Raw genomic sequence first — 17,068 nt, forward strand, 5'->3', positions numbered from 1 at the left:
GGAACCAGGCTTCTTGTTGTTGGTCTGGCACACCTGACCTAAGCCAGCAACTTCGACCTTCCTGGTGTCTTGTCCTGCAGACCACACATATTCTGTCATAGATTCTTTCTCACATGCTGAGAGTCTTCTCCTTTTGCCAGATTTTATTCTGTTTACATTTATTGTTGTGGCCGATGTATTTCTTTTCTTGTGACCATCCCACCTTATTTACACGCCTTCTTAGTGTTTCCTTTACTTCTACATTCTAGTGTTGTCCTTTCAGGATTTATAGTGTCCACATCCCTTTGGATGCTATTGTTTACTCCAAAAAATGTTAAGAACTGACGTTACTCTTGTTGTAAACTGCAGGAATAAGACATACCCGTTTGATGTCCTCCTTTGAAAAAATAAGGCACCCAACACAGATTTTCCTCATTATATTCATTGCCTGTCCTGGATTTCCCCTGATGTCTGTAAACCCAGTTTCTGTCTTTTTTTTTCCTAATTAATTCTCATTATTACTTTGCACTGTCTATGTTCTCAATCCACAAGGACAGACATTCCCATTTCATTCTGTAACTCTAGTGACAACAGTTGGAGAATTGCTGTATTGGCTGTTTGCTTTCCCTGCCCGTCCCTCTCTGTGTGCTGGCAGCCTGGGCTGGGACTGCCCCTTCTGAGGTTGAGAGCTGTGATGCTGACGATAGTTTCCTATGGAGGAACGTTGGTCAGCCCCGTGTTCAAAACAGGTGTGTGTGGAGAGAGTCTCATGTGATGGGTCTGGACACTGTATTCTCACCCACAGCCTTCATCCCTCTGCTCCATTGGCCAGCTGTCCACCCCAGGCATGTGTAGAGGTTTCTCTATTGCTTTGTGGGCCCTAAAGATTTGGTGAAGAGTAAAGCTAACTCTGCTGATCTTCCATTTTATAAAATGTATTTTGTTCTGTCTAGATGCCTTTAGGAATTTTTCCTTGAAGTTCCAAAATCGGTCTCCCCTGGGACCTAGGGTTGTTGGTGCCCTACCCTGTTACAACCTCCTGAGCCCCAGGCCAACCACCAGCACTCCTGTAAGTCCTGCTTATATGCAGGACAAATGGCCCTTTGTCTGACACACTTCACCCCCAGTGACCCAGTCTATCTGTGGGTTTTCCGTATGAATGTGGAACTGCGGCTTAGGGAAATGTTTACCTGCTGAATGTTTAATCCAGCACATACCATCATCTTTTCAAAGGGGAATTTGAGAATTTAAAAATAAGTAATGGATCACTGTTTTAATAACACACACTTACATGAAACAAAATGGAAAAAGTAGCAAAAATATACCATAGAAATCTCTCTGTCCACCACTGTATTCCAGCCACCAGCTTCCCAGCCAGGGCAATGGCATTCCGAGTTCCCCGTGTGACGGTCACACACAGTCGTCCCACATATGCGCCCTTACGTACACCAGCGCAGGCCCACTGTATGTGCTATGAAGACTATCTAGAAAATTTAACTGTGGAAATCGTTCCAAGAGACACGTGTCCCTTCTTAGTAACTACACAGTGTTCCAAGTACAGACGTGACAAATGTATGTAGCCAGCATTTCTTTCTTAAAGGGCATTGTCTGCCTGTCCTGCAGAAAAATGCTTTTTATTTTGTGACCTTTGGTTCGTATAGCCTATTAGAGTCATGTCAGAAGGCAGCCTGCAACTCCATCTGTCCGTCTTAACAAGTCCAGATTTTGTGGCCACAGCCAGATGGGTTTGTTTTCTCCTTTGTTGATGTCTGCTGGGAGAAGCTGCAGCCGTGGGGTCGGAGGGCCCGGGTTTGTGTCCTGGTGCTGCCGTGATCTCGGGAGAGCCCGTGAATATTTTGCTTTGGGTCTGACTTCATCTGAATGTGATGATGTCAGCCTTGTTTCCCAGGGCACTGGTGATGACGACAGGACGTGTTTCATGTTGAAATACTTGGTCAGTGATGAGGGTGATGAGGGTGACATGGCCCTTTGTCCGATCAAGTTTGGCTCTGGGGACCCACACACAGGATGGGGAGAGCCATGCGGGGGGAGCCACTAGACTGCTCTGGAAGCAGACTGCGTGTAGGAGCCCTGTTTTCACCCCTTCCACCTCCCCCCATCACACCTGTCAGATGCTGGGAAGATACAGGCCCTTGAGAACATTCTAGACTTCCCCACTCTTTTTTTTTAATTTTTAAATTTTTAAAATTTTTAAATTTTATTTATTTATTTTATTATGTTCAGTTAGCCACCATATAGTACATCAGAAGTTTTTGTTGTGGTGTTCAACGATTCATCAGTTGTATATAATACCCCATGCTCATCCCAACATGTGCCCTCCTTAATGTCTATCACCTGGTTACCCCATTCCCCCACCCCCCTCCCTTCTGTAACCCTCAGTTTTTTTCCTGGAGTCCAGAGTCTCTCATGGTTTGTCTCCCTCTCTGATTTTTTCCCATTCAGTTTTCCCTCCCTTCCCTTGGGGTCTTCCACTCTATTCCTTATGTTCCACATATGAGTGAAGCCATGTAATAATTGTCTTTCTCTGACTGACTTATTTCACTTAGCATAATACCCTCCAGTTCCATCCATGTCGATAAAAATGGTATGTATTCATCCTTTCTGTTGGCTGAGTAATAGTCCATTGTATATATGAACCACATTTTCTTTCTCCATTCTTCTGTTGAAGGGCATCTCAGCTCCTTCCACAGTTTGGCTATAATGGACATTGCTGCTATGAACATTGGGGTGCATATGGCCCTTCTTTTCACTACATCTGTAACTTTGGGGTAAATACCCAGGAGTGCAATTGCTGGGTCTTAGGGTAGCTCTATTTTTAACTTTTTGAGGAACCTCCATACTGTTTTCCAAAGTGGCTGTACCAACTTGCATTTCCCACCAACAGTGTTAAAGTGTTCTCCTTTCTCCACATGCTCTCCAACATTTGTGGCTTCCTGCCTTGTTAATTTTTGCCATTCTAACTGGTGTAAGGTGGTATTGCAGTGTGGTTTTGATTTGAATTTCCCTGATGGCTAATGATGTTAAACATTTTTTCATGTCTCTGATAGCCATTTGTATGTCTTCTTTGGAGAAGTGTCTGTTCATGTCTTCTGCCCATTTTTTGACTTATTTGTTTTTTGGGTGTGGAGTTTGATAAGTTCTTTATAGATCTTCGATATCAGCCCTTTATCTGAAATGTCATTTGCAAATATCTTCTCCCATTCTGTAGGTTGACTTTTAGTTTTGTGGGCTGTTTCCTTTGCTGTGCAGAAGCTTTTTATCTTGGTGAAGTCCTAATAGTTCATTTTCGCTTTTGTTTCCCTTGTCTTTGGAGACGTGTCTTGAAAGAAGTTGCTGTGGCCAATGTCGAAGAGGTTACTGCCTATGTTCTCCTCTAGGATTTTGATGGATTCCTGTCTCACATTTAGGTCTTTCATCCATTTTGAGTTTACCTCTGTGTATGGTGTAAGAGAATGGTCTAGTTTCATTCTTCCGCATGTGGCTGTTCAATTTTCCCAGCACCATTTATTAAAGAGACTGTCCTTTTTCCACTGGATATTCCTTCCTGCTTTGTGGAAGATTAGTTGACCATGGAGTTGAGGGTCCATTTCTGGGGTCTCTATTCTGTTCCATTGATCTATGTGTCTGTTTTTGTGCCAATACCATGCTGTCTTGATGATTACAGCTTTATAATACAGCTTGAAGTCTGGAATTTTGATGTTCCCAGCTTTGGTTTTCTTTGTCAGCATTCCCCTGGCAATTTGGGGTCTTGTCTGGTTCCATACAAATTTTAGGATTGTTTGTTCCAGCTCTGTGAAAAATGTCAGTGGTATTTTGATAAGGATTGCAGTGAATGTGTAGATTTCTCTGGGTAGCATAGACATTTTAACAATGTTTATTCTTTCAATCCATGAGCATGGAATGCTTTTCCATCTCTTTGTGTCTTCCTCAATTTCTTTCATAAGTGTTCTGTAGTTTCTAGAGTATAGATCCTTTACCTCTTTGGTTAGGTTTATTCCTAGGTATCTTATGGTTTTTGGAGCTGTTGTAAATAGAATCAATTCCTTAAGTTCTCTCTCTTCAGTTACATTGTTAGTGTATAGAAATGCAACTGATTTCTGTGCATTGATATTTTTATCCTGCCATGTTGCTGAATTGCTGTATGAGTTCTAATAACTTGGGGGTAGAGTCTTTTGGGTTTTCCACATAAAGTATAATGTCATCTGCGAAGAGAGAGAGTTTGACTTCTTCTTTGCCGATTTGAATGCCTTTTATTTCTTTTTGTTGTCTGACTGCTGTTGCTAGGACTTCTAGTACTGTGTTGAACGATAATGGTGAGAGTGGGCATCCCTGTTGTGTTTCTGATCTTAGGAGAAAAGCTCTCAGTTTTCCCCACTGAGAATTATATTTGTTGTGAGCTTTTCACAGATGGCTTTTATGATATTGAGGTATGTTCTCTCTGTCACTAACTTTGAAGAGTTTTAATCAGGAAAGGATGCTGTATTTTGTCAAATGCTCTCTCTGCATCGATTGAGAGGATCGTATGGTTCTTGTCTTTTCTTTTATTAATGTGACCTATCACACTGATTGATTTGCAAATGTTGAACCACCCTTGCATTCCAGGAATAAATCCCACCTAGTCGTGGTGAATAATCCTTTTAATATACTGTTGGATCCTATTGGCTAGAATCCTGTTGAGTATTTTGGCGTCCATGTTCATCAGGGATATTGGTATGTAATTCTTCTTTTTGATGGTAGACTTCTTTACTCTTACTGCCCCAGCCACCTTTCTGCCATCTGCTTTCTTTCCCCCAGAATTGGTTCAAAATCCTTCCCTTGCTAATATCCCCCTCCTGGTCTCTTTTAATATTTTGATGATATGGGTTTTTATCTTTTTTTTTTTTAAAGATTTTATTTATTTGAGGGAGCGCGAGAGAGAGCACAAGCAGGGGGAGGGGCAGAGGGAGAAGCAGGCTCCCGCTTAGCAGGGAACCCCACACACATGCCAGGCTCAAAACCAGGACCCCAGAATCACAACCTTTTTACTCCTTTGTCATATTTTCAGGGGTTTTGAGATGGCACAAAGAGAGATATGTAGCTACTCTCCCCTCTTGGCCTGGGAGACTGCTGCTGCTCCTGAAGACGCCCAGCCCTGTGGGTGTGTCCGGGTCCAGGGTCTGGCTAACCTGGGACACCATATCCCACCATCCCATGAGCCCTGCTGCTGTCCCTTCCCCTTACAAAATCAACTCTGAAACCAGGCGGAAGGTTCAGTATCCACTGGTTTAGGAAGAGTGTGCCAGATGACCAACAGGCCCAGGCAATGCTGGCTTTAGAGAGCTTATTATCCTTAGAATCATTGGAGAACTCCAGGTTGTAGGGAAACAGAACCATTGTGGGATACTTGGTGGAGGATATGGGTGGGCATTCCAGAGCCTCATTCTTAGCGTGACCAGCCACAAGGACACCAGGAACCTCCTGATGGGAAAGGCTTCAGTTGGAGATAGTTTCTGCTTCCTCTGCTGCTCAGGGAGCCAGGCGTCCCATCTGTGGGCTGAAACTCTCCTGCAGGGTGAGCTCTGCCTTCTCCCCCTGAGGCCCCGCAGCCCCTCACTCTGGACTGATGGTGTTTTGCAGGCTCCCAGCACCCGAGGATGAGGGGAGAGAACGTCAGCAAGGTCAGCGTGTTCATCCTGGTGGGCTTCCCCACGGCCCCTCGGCTGCAGTATGTGCTCTTCCTCCTCTTCCTGCTCACCTACCTCTTTGTCCTGGTGGAGAACGTGGCCATCATCCTCACCGTCCGGACCAGCTCCCCCCTCCATAGGCCCATGTACTACTTTCTGGGCTCCATGTCTTTTCTGGAGATCTGGTACGTATCCGACATCATCCCCAAGATGCTGGGTGGTTTCCTCCTGCAGCAGAAACACATCTCCTTTGTTGGATGCATGACTCAGCTCTACTTCTTCAGCTCCTTGGTGTGCACTGAATGTGTGCTCCTGGCCTCCATGGCCTATGATCGCTACGTGGCCATCTGCCACCCCCTGCGCTACCAAGTCATCATGACCATGGGGCTCTGCGTCCAGCTGGTGGTCTTCTCCTTTGTGAGCGGCTTCTCCATCTCTGCCATCAAGGTGTACTTTATCTCCAGTGCCACGTTCTGTGGCTCCAATGTCCTCAACCACTTCTTCTGTGACATTTCCCCCATCCTCAAACTGGCCTGCACAGACTTCTCGACCGCAGAGCTGGTGGACTTCATCCTGGCCTTCATCATCCTGGTGTTTCCCCTCATGGCCACCGTGTTCTCCTATGGACACATCACCCTGGCTGTCCTGCGCATCCCCTCGGCCACTGGCCGCTGGAAGGCCTTCTCCACCTGTGCCTCCCATCTCACCGTGGTCACCATCTTCTATACGGCCTTGCTTTTCATGTACGTCCGGCCCCAGGCCATCGATTCCCGGAGCTCCAACAAACTCATCTCTGTTCTGTACACTGTCCTCACCCCAATAATCAATCCGTTGATCTACTGTCTTAGGAACAAAGAATTTAAGGCTGCCTTGAAAAAGGCTCTGGGCTTTGGGCAAGTTCCAATGTAGGAAGGCATGCCTTGGCATCCTACTCTACCAGAACATAATCTAAAAATATACACCCTCTCTGATGGGGCCATTTAATTGGTAAGAACGGGAATTCCTTCTGTCATTGTAAAGATTGCTCCCACCTCCACGTTATCCCTGAGCTCACGGAGGACTCGGTACCAGAGGTGCGGTGTCCTTATGCCACTAGTGTCTTCGTTTTATATCTGAGCGAAGTGGAACTCGTGATGTTTCCTCCTCCTTAATATTGCCCTGCACATTTCAGGAAAGAACAAAATAGACTAGGTCATCTGAAGCGTTAAACTCCTAAATACTTGCAATGTTTAAAAGTTAACTCTTGAACTATGTGGTGAAATAAGCCCCAAGTGTCCCCACAGCAAGGCACGTCCTGGGCTGGATACCAGTGGGTAAGCCCCTACCGCTCCCCCACCAACCGCTCAAAGAATAAGATGTGATCTTGGTTGACCTGTAACACTTCAGATGCCCAGGCAGGCGGGGACCACATCTGGGGACACTCACAGCTCAACACAGTGCCTGAGGCTGGTGGGCAGTCAACAAACATTTGTTGAATTAATACCCCAAGGTACAAAAAGGACATTCTCCTTGTCTGCAGGGAACACCCTGGAGCCCTTTCAAGACCCCAGCCTCATCCCCCAGGAAGCCCTGCTCAAGGGCCATGAATAGGACCTGGCACCCTTCGAATGAGTGTTCTGTGGGGTCAAGCATGCTGGTTCCCCACCTGGGAACAGACCTGGGTCAGAACCTCGGGATGTGGGCCCAGCATGCGCACAGACCCTTAAAACATTAGACAGTTTTCCAGATGACTCTGATTGTCTCCCGAGTTCAAAAGCCAGTCTGTTGGACAACTGGAAACAAGTAAGAGAACATGGGGGCAGGCACCCACACAATCAAGGCTGGAGGAGTTACACTCGGGCCAGGGGAGCAGGGGGTCTTTCCAAGGCTCAGGAAGGTAATGGCATTTGGGGTTTGGGGTGTTTGGTTTAAGGACTCAGGAATTTCGTGCTCACGTCTGGAAGAACGCTGCAAACACAGGCAGTGCGGAGGTGCCTGGGCAGCTTGGGGGGCAGGCGGCCAGCCTGCGGGAGGAGCAGGGGCTGGGCGGGATTAGAGCGGAAAGGACAGGAGGGTCAGAGTGAGGCACAGGGGGGTCCCCGCCTGACGAGTCCTCCCCTTGGGTGTGCGGGTTGGCAGAGGTTCTGAGCTGGGGGGTGGAGACCCGCCTCTGTCCTATGGGCCCTGTGACTGGTGTGGCCGACCAGGGGACGGGGACGGCACGGCTGCCCACTCTCCCCACCCACCACCTTCCGGCAAAGCACAGCCTCCTGGCAGAGCGGATGCGCAGCTGAGCCCCATGCGGTGTGGGGCCCAGCGCTGACCCAGGGACGGTGGCTCCTCGTCAGGAGAGTGGGACTCCGCCACCAAGGTGTGTGCCGACACAGCCAAACAGGGGCCACGGGGCGTGGGCTCCAAAGACTTGCCCGGGGCCCTCAGCCAGGGGTGGGGGTGGGGTGCAGAGCGGCCCCAGAGGCACAAGGACCCGCTAATTGGCAGTGTGGGTAACGTCGTCGGCGTGGCGGGATAATTGGACCCTGGAGTCCCCGTGCTCCAGCAGAAAAGGCCATGACCATTCCCCTGGCTGCTCAGGCAGCTTGCTTCTCTGGAGTGTGGTCGAGCCACGGTTGGTCACCGTGGCCAGCCTGGGAGTTGCTGGGCAGGGGGAGAAGCCACTCCTCACCCCTGTGGGCAGCTGCGGTCACTGAGACCTCCAGAACCCGCAGGTAGGAGCCGACGCCGTCCATGCCGATGCGGCTTGCTTGGCTGCGATTCTGAGCATGGCATAAACCTTGCATCGTGGCGAATACGCGTGTGCATTTTCATGTGCACACACCATCCCCCAACCACGGATATCCCCACCTGCGATTTGGGGCAGGGTTCGAGCGGGACTCCCCTCTGCATGATGGCTCACAGGTGCTCCATAAACGGTCCCCAGATCGCAACCATGGCGAGCACCTGGCTGCAGGTCCTGTGTGGGGCCCTCGTTCTAATGCCACACTCAGCGGCCTGCAGCAGCGTCACATGGACGCGCAGAGCTGAGGGCACCTGCCCCTCGTGCTAGCTCAGGTCCCACGCTGGCCGTCTGCCAGGTATGAGAGCCCTTCGGGGTGGGCAAATCTGCACCGTGCCCTCTGCCGTTTTCCTGAGGGTCCTGAGGGTGAAAGCCTTCTGTCACCAGAGCCTCGGAGAGCTTGCCTACGCGGACAGAACCCAGGGCCCCCTCGCCAAACCCACCTGGCCTTTCCGACCCCGTGCAGAGAGCGGGGAAGAACAAGCATTGCAGGGCCCTGGAACAGGAGGAGGGCACGGAGGAAAACGAGATGAAATCAGGCGGGGTCTGGCATCTAGCTGGCAGTGACGCACGGACGTCAGTCCCCCGGATCTGACAAGCGTGTGCTCCTGTGTGAGACGTGGCCTCACATCAGAGGAGGGAAGTTCTGCGGGACCATCTGCACTCTCTTCGAAGCTTGTCTTTACGTCTAGAATTACTCCAAGATGAAAGTTTATTTAAAAAGAAAATACAGCCATTGTCCAAAGTACAGGGGGAGGAGAGCGTGCTTGAAAGGGTCCTGAATTTATAAATAAACACAGTATTTTATTTAACTGATCAACCTAGTATGAATTATCCAGCTCACTAACGATCAGTTATCACTCCGAATAATCAGCACAAACCCTCGGGCGCCTCACTGTGCAGGGATGAGGGTCAGAGGCTTGGAGCCCCACAGGGATCCACTGGGGGGTGGGGGGACAGTTGGCTTTGAGGAGCCCCAGGGGTCCTCCTTGCAGGCTGCAGGCCCTGTGGCCACTCAGGCTCTGCAGACCGACATGGGATGCCCGGCCAGGGTGCAGAGAGGTGGCCTCCAGGACGGGATGCTGGGGGCCCTCTCCTGGCAGGGGTCATCCTTGCTCTTTCAATGAAGGACACGGTAGGTTTGTTTGGAATCCTAGAGCAGATAGTGCGTCTTCTGAAGTCGGTCCTCAGTTCGGAACTGCTCGCTGGAACTTTAAGGCTGGATCAGCTGTGCTGGCCGTGTGGGCAGGCCTGGCTTCTCACACAAAGCTCTGTGCTGACATGGGGGTACAGACATGTCTCCCCCAGAGCAAAGCTGTGTCCTGGAGCAATTCCTTTCTAGCAATTTCATTGTCAGCCCAGCCCTCTCCCCTCAACTTCAGATTTCTGTAGCCACCAGGATATCCAGCCAGCACCCCATACACCCCCAGGAGAACCCCGATAATTTGGCACCTGCGTGGCCCTCTCCTGCTCTTCCTATCTGATCAACATCAGGGTGTCCTGGGCCAGAAACCTGAAGCCGCCACCAGCCCAGTGGCCTTCCTCCTGTCCACAAACTGGCCACGCTCACCGTCTCTGCCTTTGTACGTGCTGTCCGCTCCAACGGAAACACTGTTTCCTGATTTCCCAGGTGCTCCTCATCGTGGTGCTCAGACCTCGGGGTGAGCAGCTCCTGCTCGGAGAGGCCTGGCTCTCCCGGTCCCTCCCCGCCAGCTGATGGTGCCGGCGAGGGTGGAGGCTTCCTCCCCTCCCAGACCTGGCTGGGCCTGCTAGCAAGCCCTCAGGCAGAGCGGCAGGAGGAAGCCTGCAGATATGTTGACCACAGAGACCCTTTCCAAGAAACTGAAGGCGTGCTGGGGAGGTTAAGCAAGCGTTTCAGGCGAGCTGTGGGGAAGGGTGGACAGGGGCGGGGAGCCTCACAGGGAGTAAGAGCAGGCGTGGGGAAGCGGGGCTGCTGAGCGAGGCCTGGTGTCCGGATCCTCCGTGGCGGCCCTTTGTCTCGGGCGCAGGGAGGGCCCCTCTCCTCTGCGGGTGTGCGCCCTGCTGCCGGGGTGGGGGGGGAGCGTCAGAGGGACCTTCCCACTTCTGCCAGTTTCTCAAACTCCTTCACAGGCCAAGGTGCCGTATTTCGGGGGGTGTGTCCTGAACCCCACCCGCAGTATTATTTCCATAGCTTTACTGCCTCGTCACCCCGTATCCCCAGCTGGGACATGAGCCCCACCAGGACAGCGTGTCTCCCGCCCGGCCCTCAGCACGTGTTCAAGAAATGTGCCTCATAAAACAGGAACAGGCCAGCAAGAAGGGTGTGGGAGCTTGTGAGGAGTCACTGTCCTTAGAGCCTGGCGAGACAGGGCAGCTGGGGACAGAGGCCGGGCAACACGCATGGGTTTGGGTCTTCGACGCCACCTCGTCCCCCAGACCCTGCCGCTTCTCAGCAGGCTCACCGTGGCTGGCATCTGCCGGCACACAAGTGTCCGGGGACCGCTGCTGTCCTGTGCAAACCAGAGTGTCTCCACAGGGCTCTCTGAGCTCTCCTGTCCTGACTGCCACGCCCTCGGCCTCCATCGGTGCTGGGTGTTTTGTAGGCGTGGGCTGCTTAGCCCTCCTGTGATGCCTCGAGAAGCCCCTGCGGCCTCCCAGCGGGTCTGCCCTGATGCCCTCCTCCTGTCCCGCCTCCTAGCACAGGCGCCCTCTGGCCAGCTCTGAGCCAGCGGCACAGAACACGGCCGTTACCCGCCGGGCTACCTAGATGACCCAGCAAAAGCAGTCCCCCAAGCCAGGGGGGCCCAGGACCACAGCCCCTCCTGTGCGTCTGGTCTCCTTCCCAGGAGCTTTCTCTGCACACCTCCCTCTGGTCCGGTTTGGGACTCTGCCCTGGTTGGCTCATGGCCCCGACTTCTTGCTGAATTCCTTCTGTTCCTGCTCAGTGTCCACTGCTCTGACTTGAAGGAAACTTCCAGGCCAGTCACAGATGCTCAGGTGGCTCTGGAAGTCACCGGGGGTCCTGCTCTGCGTGTGTCCACCCAGAGGGTCCCTACGTGAGAATCACCCAGGGCTCGGAGCCCTGAGTCCTGGTCCTGCCCCTGCCCTGGGCAACCTGCCCCTCCGTCTGCACGGCTGCTGCCTGGACACCCGTCCCCGCTCTCCGGGTGTGTTTCCTCCCACAGGCCAGCCACACCAGGAGCGGGTGTGTGGGTGTGTGCATGTCCATGAGTGTATAGTGGTGTGTGTGTGCACCTGCATGAATAGTGGTTTGTGCATACCGGTGCGTGCATGTGTATAGTTGTGTGTGTGGTATGTGCATGCGTGTAGTAGTGTGTGTGCACACACAGGTGTGAGGAGTGGTGTGTGTGCACACACGTGTGTGAAGAGTGGTGTGTGAGCATACATGTGTATGGTGTTGTGTGTGCACCTGTGTACAATGTGTGCGTGTGTGCATAGTGGTGTGTGCGCACCTGTGTGTATAGTGTTTTGTGTAGTGGTGTGTGGGCGTGCACGTGAGTGTGTGGCATGGGGTGAGGGCAGGGCACATAGGCTAGAGACTTGGGCCCCTCATTCACCTGCAGCAGCGCGTCCTCCAGGGAGAGGGGGGATGACCCCACTTTGCAGAGATTGATCACCAGCCATGGCCATCTCCAAAACTTAGGAGGAAAATGAAATAAAATAAGGCTTTGTCATGATCCGTCATGACTGAGGTGCTGGTAGGAGTGGGTGCCGGTGATGGCCAGGGATCCAGGGCATGCATCTGCTTGTAAAACAAGGCCTCGCAGCCAACAGAACGAATGGCCCCACCCTGGCCCCCAGCTCCCCCTCCTGATGAGCCGAGCGGACAGCTCCTTGTATGAAGTCCTACGCAGCTGCACTTGTGTGTCCCCCCAGCTCTTGCTGTGTTGTATCTACGTGGAAGCACCAGGCTTTCCTACTTGAAGACATAGCAATAGAGGTAATGCTGCTCAGGGAGCCAGGCGTCCCATCTGTGGGCTGAAACTCTCCTGCAGGGTGAGCTCTGCCTTCTCCCCCTGAGGCCCCGCAGCCCCTCACTCTGGACTGATGGTGTTTTGCAGGCTCCCAGCACCCGAGGATGAGGGGAGAGAACGTCAGCAAGGTCAGCGTGTTCATCCTGGTGGGCTTCCCCACGGCCCCTCGGCTGCAGTATGTGCTCTTCCTCCTCTTCCTGCTCACCTACCTCTTTGTCCTGGTGGAGAACGTGGCCATCATCCTCACCGTCCGGACCAGCTCCCCCCTCCATAGGCCCATGTACTACTTTCTGGGCTCCATGTCTTTTCTGGAGATCTGGTACGTATCCGACATCATCCCCAAGATGCTGGGTGGTTTCCTCCTGCAGCAGAAACACATCTCCTTTGTTGGATGCATGACTCAGCTCTACTTCTTCAGCTCCTTGGTGTGCACTGAATGTGTGCTCCTGGCCTCCATGGCCTATGATCGCTACGTGGCCATCTGCCACCCCCTGCGCTACCAAGTCATCATGACCATGGGGCTCTGCGTCCAGCTGGTGGTCTTCTCCTTTGTGAGCGGCTTCTCCATCTCTGCCATCAAGGTGTACTTTATCTCCAGTGCCACGTTCTGTGGCTCCAATGTCCTCAACCACTTCTTCTGTGACATTTCCCCCATCCTCAAACTGGCCTGCACAGACTTCTCGACCGCAGAGCTGGTGGACTTCATCCTGGCCTTCATCATCCTGGTGTTTCCCCTCATGGCCACCGTGTTCTCCTATGGACACATCACCCTGGCTGTCCTGCGCATCCCCTCGGCCACTGGCCGCTGGAAGGCCTTCTCCACCTGTGCCTCCCATCTCACCGTGGTCACCATCTTCTATACGGCCATGATCTTCATGTACGTCCGGCCCCAGGCCATTGATTCCCGGAGCTCCAACAAGCTTATCTCTGCTATTTACACTGTCATCACCCCAATAATCAATCCGTTGATCTACTGTCTTAGGAACAAAGAATTTAAGGCTGCCTTGAAAAAGGCTCTTGGGCTAGGTCAATCTTCACAATAGACAATCAAACATCCTGAAATCTAATTTGTAGTGATAATAAAATGCTATCTTATATTGCACTTTATGTTTTTTAAAGTAAATCTGCAAATGAAATTTAGTGAACTATAGAACCACACAGAAATAATAAACCTTTATCTGCTTTTGTTGTCACAAAGGGCAGCGGTCACTTTGGGTATTTTTTGAGGTTTTAATGAATGCAGTTGTGAAGATGCTTTTATGTTTCTTTCATTCAGTGTGATGCTGGAGTGAATCCTTGATGTTTTTGCACGTAGCAATGATTCAAGCGTATCACGTATAATATTGCACTGTGTAAGCGTATCACGGTGCACTAGGCATTGGCTGTGTGGACAGGGCTAGAGATGGTTCCTAGTACTATTATGGCTACTACCACGGTAAACATTCAGACTCATTTCTTTTCACTAACGTACGTTCGGTTCACTAGGTGTGCCTAGGCTGGACTGAGGTACAGGTAAGCGACACCGGTAAGTGCGCAACATGAAGTACATGTTTGGGCAGGTTTAGTAGGAAATGCCAAACTGTTTTCCAGGGTGGGTACCCCAATTTTTCTGCTCCCACGAGCAGTGTGTGAGGGTCCCAGCAGCTTAGAGCCTCCCCGACACTTGGTGTCATTGTAGTCCCCCGGGGACAAATGCTGAGTGCTGTGGTGATGTTAGGGTCTACTGTCCTGGGTGTGCACCTTCTCGAGTGCCCATCACCGCAGCATCCCCTGGTCTGATAACTAGTCACTCTTTCTTTCTAACACATGAGCATTCTTACCTGCCTCTGTTGCTGCATTTACTGCAAAAATGTCCTAGTTCCTGGGCTTGCCTTTTTACTCCCATAAGGTTATCTTCCAATGAGGAGCACTGATTTATTACAATGTCTAGTTTGTCCATTTTCTCCCTTTATTCTTGGTTTATTTTCCATTTAATAAGTGCTTACCCATTCCAAGCCATAAACATATTCTTCTATTTAATTCTAGAAGCTATTGTTTTACCTTCTGTGTTTAGACTTACCACCCATCTGAAACTGATTTTTATTTAGGGTATGTGATACGAGTTAAAGTTCATCCTTTTCTATATGGATATCAAATTGACCCCACACCCCCCATGTATTGAGAAGACCATGTCTTCCCCTCTGCAGTGTCACCCTTTCCATAAACCAAAGATCTATCTATCCAACCACCCACCCATCTATCTATTCACCCATCCTCCTCTTTTCTCACTCTTTATTCTGTTCCTTCTGTCTATGTGTCTCTTCCTGCTACGATGCCATGCTGTTGTAGTTACTATAGCTTTTTTATATCTTGATATCTGGTATTAAATCCTTGTTTTGTTTTTCAAGATTGCCTTGGTTATTCTCAGCCCTTCCCAAATGGGTGGTGGGGGATATAAATTTGAGAATCGGCTTGTCAATTTCAACAAAAGAAAAATTTGTTGGATTTTTTATTGGGATTGTAATGAATCTATAGATCAATCTGGAGAGAACCGTCATCTTTATCATTTTGAGACTCTTAATCTAAGAGCAAGGCACACTCCTATATTCATTTACAACTTCCTCAACGTCTCCATACTGTTTCGTGATTTTCAGCGTATTGATCTTTCACATCTTTCTGCATATATTTGAGTTTTGGGGTTTTTTAAACTAAGACAAATGGTAACTTTTCTTTTTAAATTTTAATTTTTTAAATTAAAAAAAGGACCTCTGTTCCTTTGTTTCTGGTCTATAGAAAACAATTTTTAAGCTTTCTTTTTTGAAATAACTATAGATCTACAGGAAGTTGCAGAGAAATATGGAGGGAGGTTCTCTGTGTGCTTTGCCCAGACTTCCCTGATGACACCATCCTGCATGCCTGGTTCAGGGTCAGTATCAGGACACTGATGGCAAGGCAACGCGCAGAACGGATTCACATCCCACCAGTTATACACGCACTCATCTGTGTGCGTGTGCGTGTGCGTGTACACGTGTAGCTCTGCAGTTTTATCACCCGCATAGCTTTGTGGACTACCACCTTCATAGCATGTGCAATGTTTCCATCACCACAGGACTCACACTTGATGTCCTAGCCTCTGGCACCACGAATCTGGTCTCTGTCTCTATAATGTTGTTATTTCAAGGATGTTACATAAATGGAATCATATTGTGTGCAATCTTTTGGTTCTTTCCATTCAACAAAATTCTCTGGAGGTCCATCCAGGCCGTTGTGTGTGTCAACAGTCTGTTTTTGTTGCCAAGAAGTGTTCTGCACCACGTTGAACTGTTCACCTGTAGAAGGACAAGCAGGGGTGTTCTCAGCTGCCAGCCGTGAGGCGTGAACGTGCAAGCAACATTCAAGTGCAAGTCTCTCTGTGGAGCTCAGTTTTCATTTCTCTGGGGTAAGTGCCCAGTAGAACTGCCCATTTGTATCGTTGTTGTGTTACAGCTCGTTTTTCATGCTAGAGGCAAGTTACCTAAAGGCAACTGCCAACTCTTTGGCAGAGAGGCTGTGCCATTTTCCGTTCCCACCAGCAGTGAGTGAGTGAGCAGTTTCTACATCTTCTCCAGCATCCGTGTCATCACCATGTCCTTTAGCTGCTCTGGAAAGTGTGCAGTGGCATCTCACTGTGGGTTTAATTGACATTTCTCTAACCTCGAATGATGTCGAACACTCTTTCCTGTGCTTATTGGCCATCTGCATGTCCTCGTCAGGGAAGTCTGCTCACATCTCTTTCCTATTTTTTTTTTAAAGATTTATTTATTTATTTGAGAGAGAGAGAGAGTGCACACTCACTAACGGGGGGAGGGGCAAAAGGAGAGAGAGAATCTCGAGCAGACTCCAAGATGAGTGGGAAGCCCAATGTAGGGCTAGATCCCAGGACCCTGAGATCATGATCTGAGCAAAATCAAGAGTTGGGCACTTAACAGACTGAGCCACCCAGGCATGCCTCCCATTTTCTAAGTGGATTGTTTCCAATGTAGTTTTGAAAGCTCTTTACATATTCTGGATGCAAATCCTTTGTCAAATTGCACACCTTTTCTCCCCATCTAACATCAGCCTTTCCATTTGTGTAAGGTCCCTGATGGAACAAACATTTAAATTTTGCTGAGTTCCAATGTAGCATGTTTTCCTTCTGTGTAATCATGCTCTTGATGTCAAGTCCAAGAATTCTTCCCCTCATCCTGGGTCCTGAAGGTTTTATTCTGGGACTGTTTCCTAAAAGGTGTATAGTTACATTTACATTTAGGTCCATGATCTGTTTTGAGTTAATTTTTGCATGTGGCATGAAGGTCATATCAAGAATGTCCAGTTTCTGCAACATTGTTGTGCAAGAAGCTATCCTTCCTTTACTGAGTTCACATTTGTACCTTTGTAAGACATCAGTCGAGAATATTTGTGTTGGTTTATTTCTGGTCCTCTGTTCTGTCCATTGATCTACATGTCCATCCTTCCACCAACACTGCACGGGCTTGAGAAATGTAGCTGGTTAGTCAATTCTGAACATTGCTAGAATGATTTGTCCCCCCCCCTTTATTCTTCTTTTTCAAAATAATTGTGGCTCTTCTAGGGCCTGTACATTTCCTTATAAATTTTACAATAAGCTTGTTTATGTGTACAAAGAATCTTGGTGGGGT

General features: G+C 49.7%; 2 protein-coding genes across 2 annotated transcripts; both read left to right on the forward strand.

Moving 5' to 3' along the window:
* The first annotated feature begins 5,338 nt into the window (after nt 1–5,338).
* Nucleotides 5,339–6,572, forward strand: LOC103662610 (olfactory receptor 6B2-like). The gene has a single exon (XM_008690276.2). The coding sequence runs from the start codon at nt 5,634–5,636 to the stop codon at nt 6,570–6,572; it is 939 nt and encodes a 312-aa protein (XP_008688498.1). The 5' UTR covers nt 5,339–5,633.
* Nucleotides 6,573–12,329: 5,757 nt separating this feature from the next.
* Nucleotides 12,330–13,456, forward strand: LOC103662611 (olfactory receptor 6B2). The gene has a single exon (XM_008690277.1). It carries the CDS (start codon nt 12,518–12,520, stop codon nt 13,454–13,456), a length of 939 nt encoding a protein of 312 aa, XP_008688499.1. The 5' UTR covers nt 12,330–12,517.
* Nucleotides 13,457–17,068: the final 3,612 nt, after the last annotated feature.

This window comes from Ursus maritimus, unplaced genomic scaffold (genome assembly GCF_017311325.1).
Source record: "Ursus maritimus isolate PB19 unplaced genomic scaffold, ASM1731132v1 scaffold_1, whole genome shotgun sequence".
Classification (NCBI taxonomy): Eukaryota; Metazoa; Chordata; class Mammalia; order Carnivora; family Ursidae; genus Ursus; species Ursus maritimus.

Excerpts from the sequence above, each read along its gene's own strand:
- LOC103662610 (XM_008690276.2), top strand. The coding sequence starts at position 5,634 with ATGAGGGGAGAGAACGTCAGCAAGGTCAGCGTGTTCATCCTGGTGGGC.
- LOC103662611 (XM_008690277.1), top strand. The coding sequence starts at position 12,518 with ATGAGGGGAGAGAACGTCAGCAAGGTCAGCGTGTTCATCCTGGTGGGC.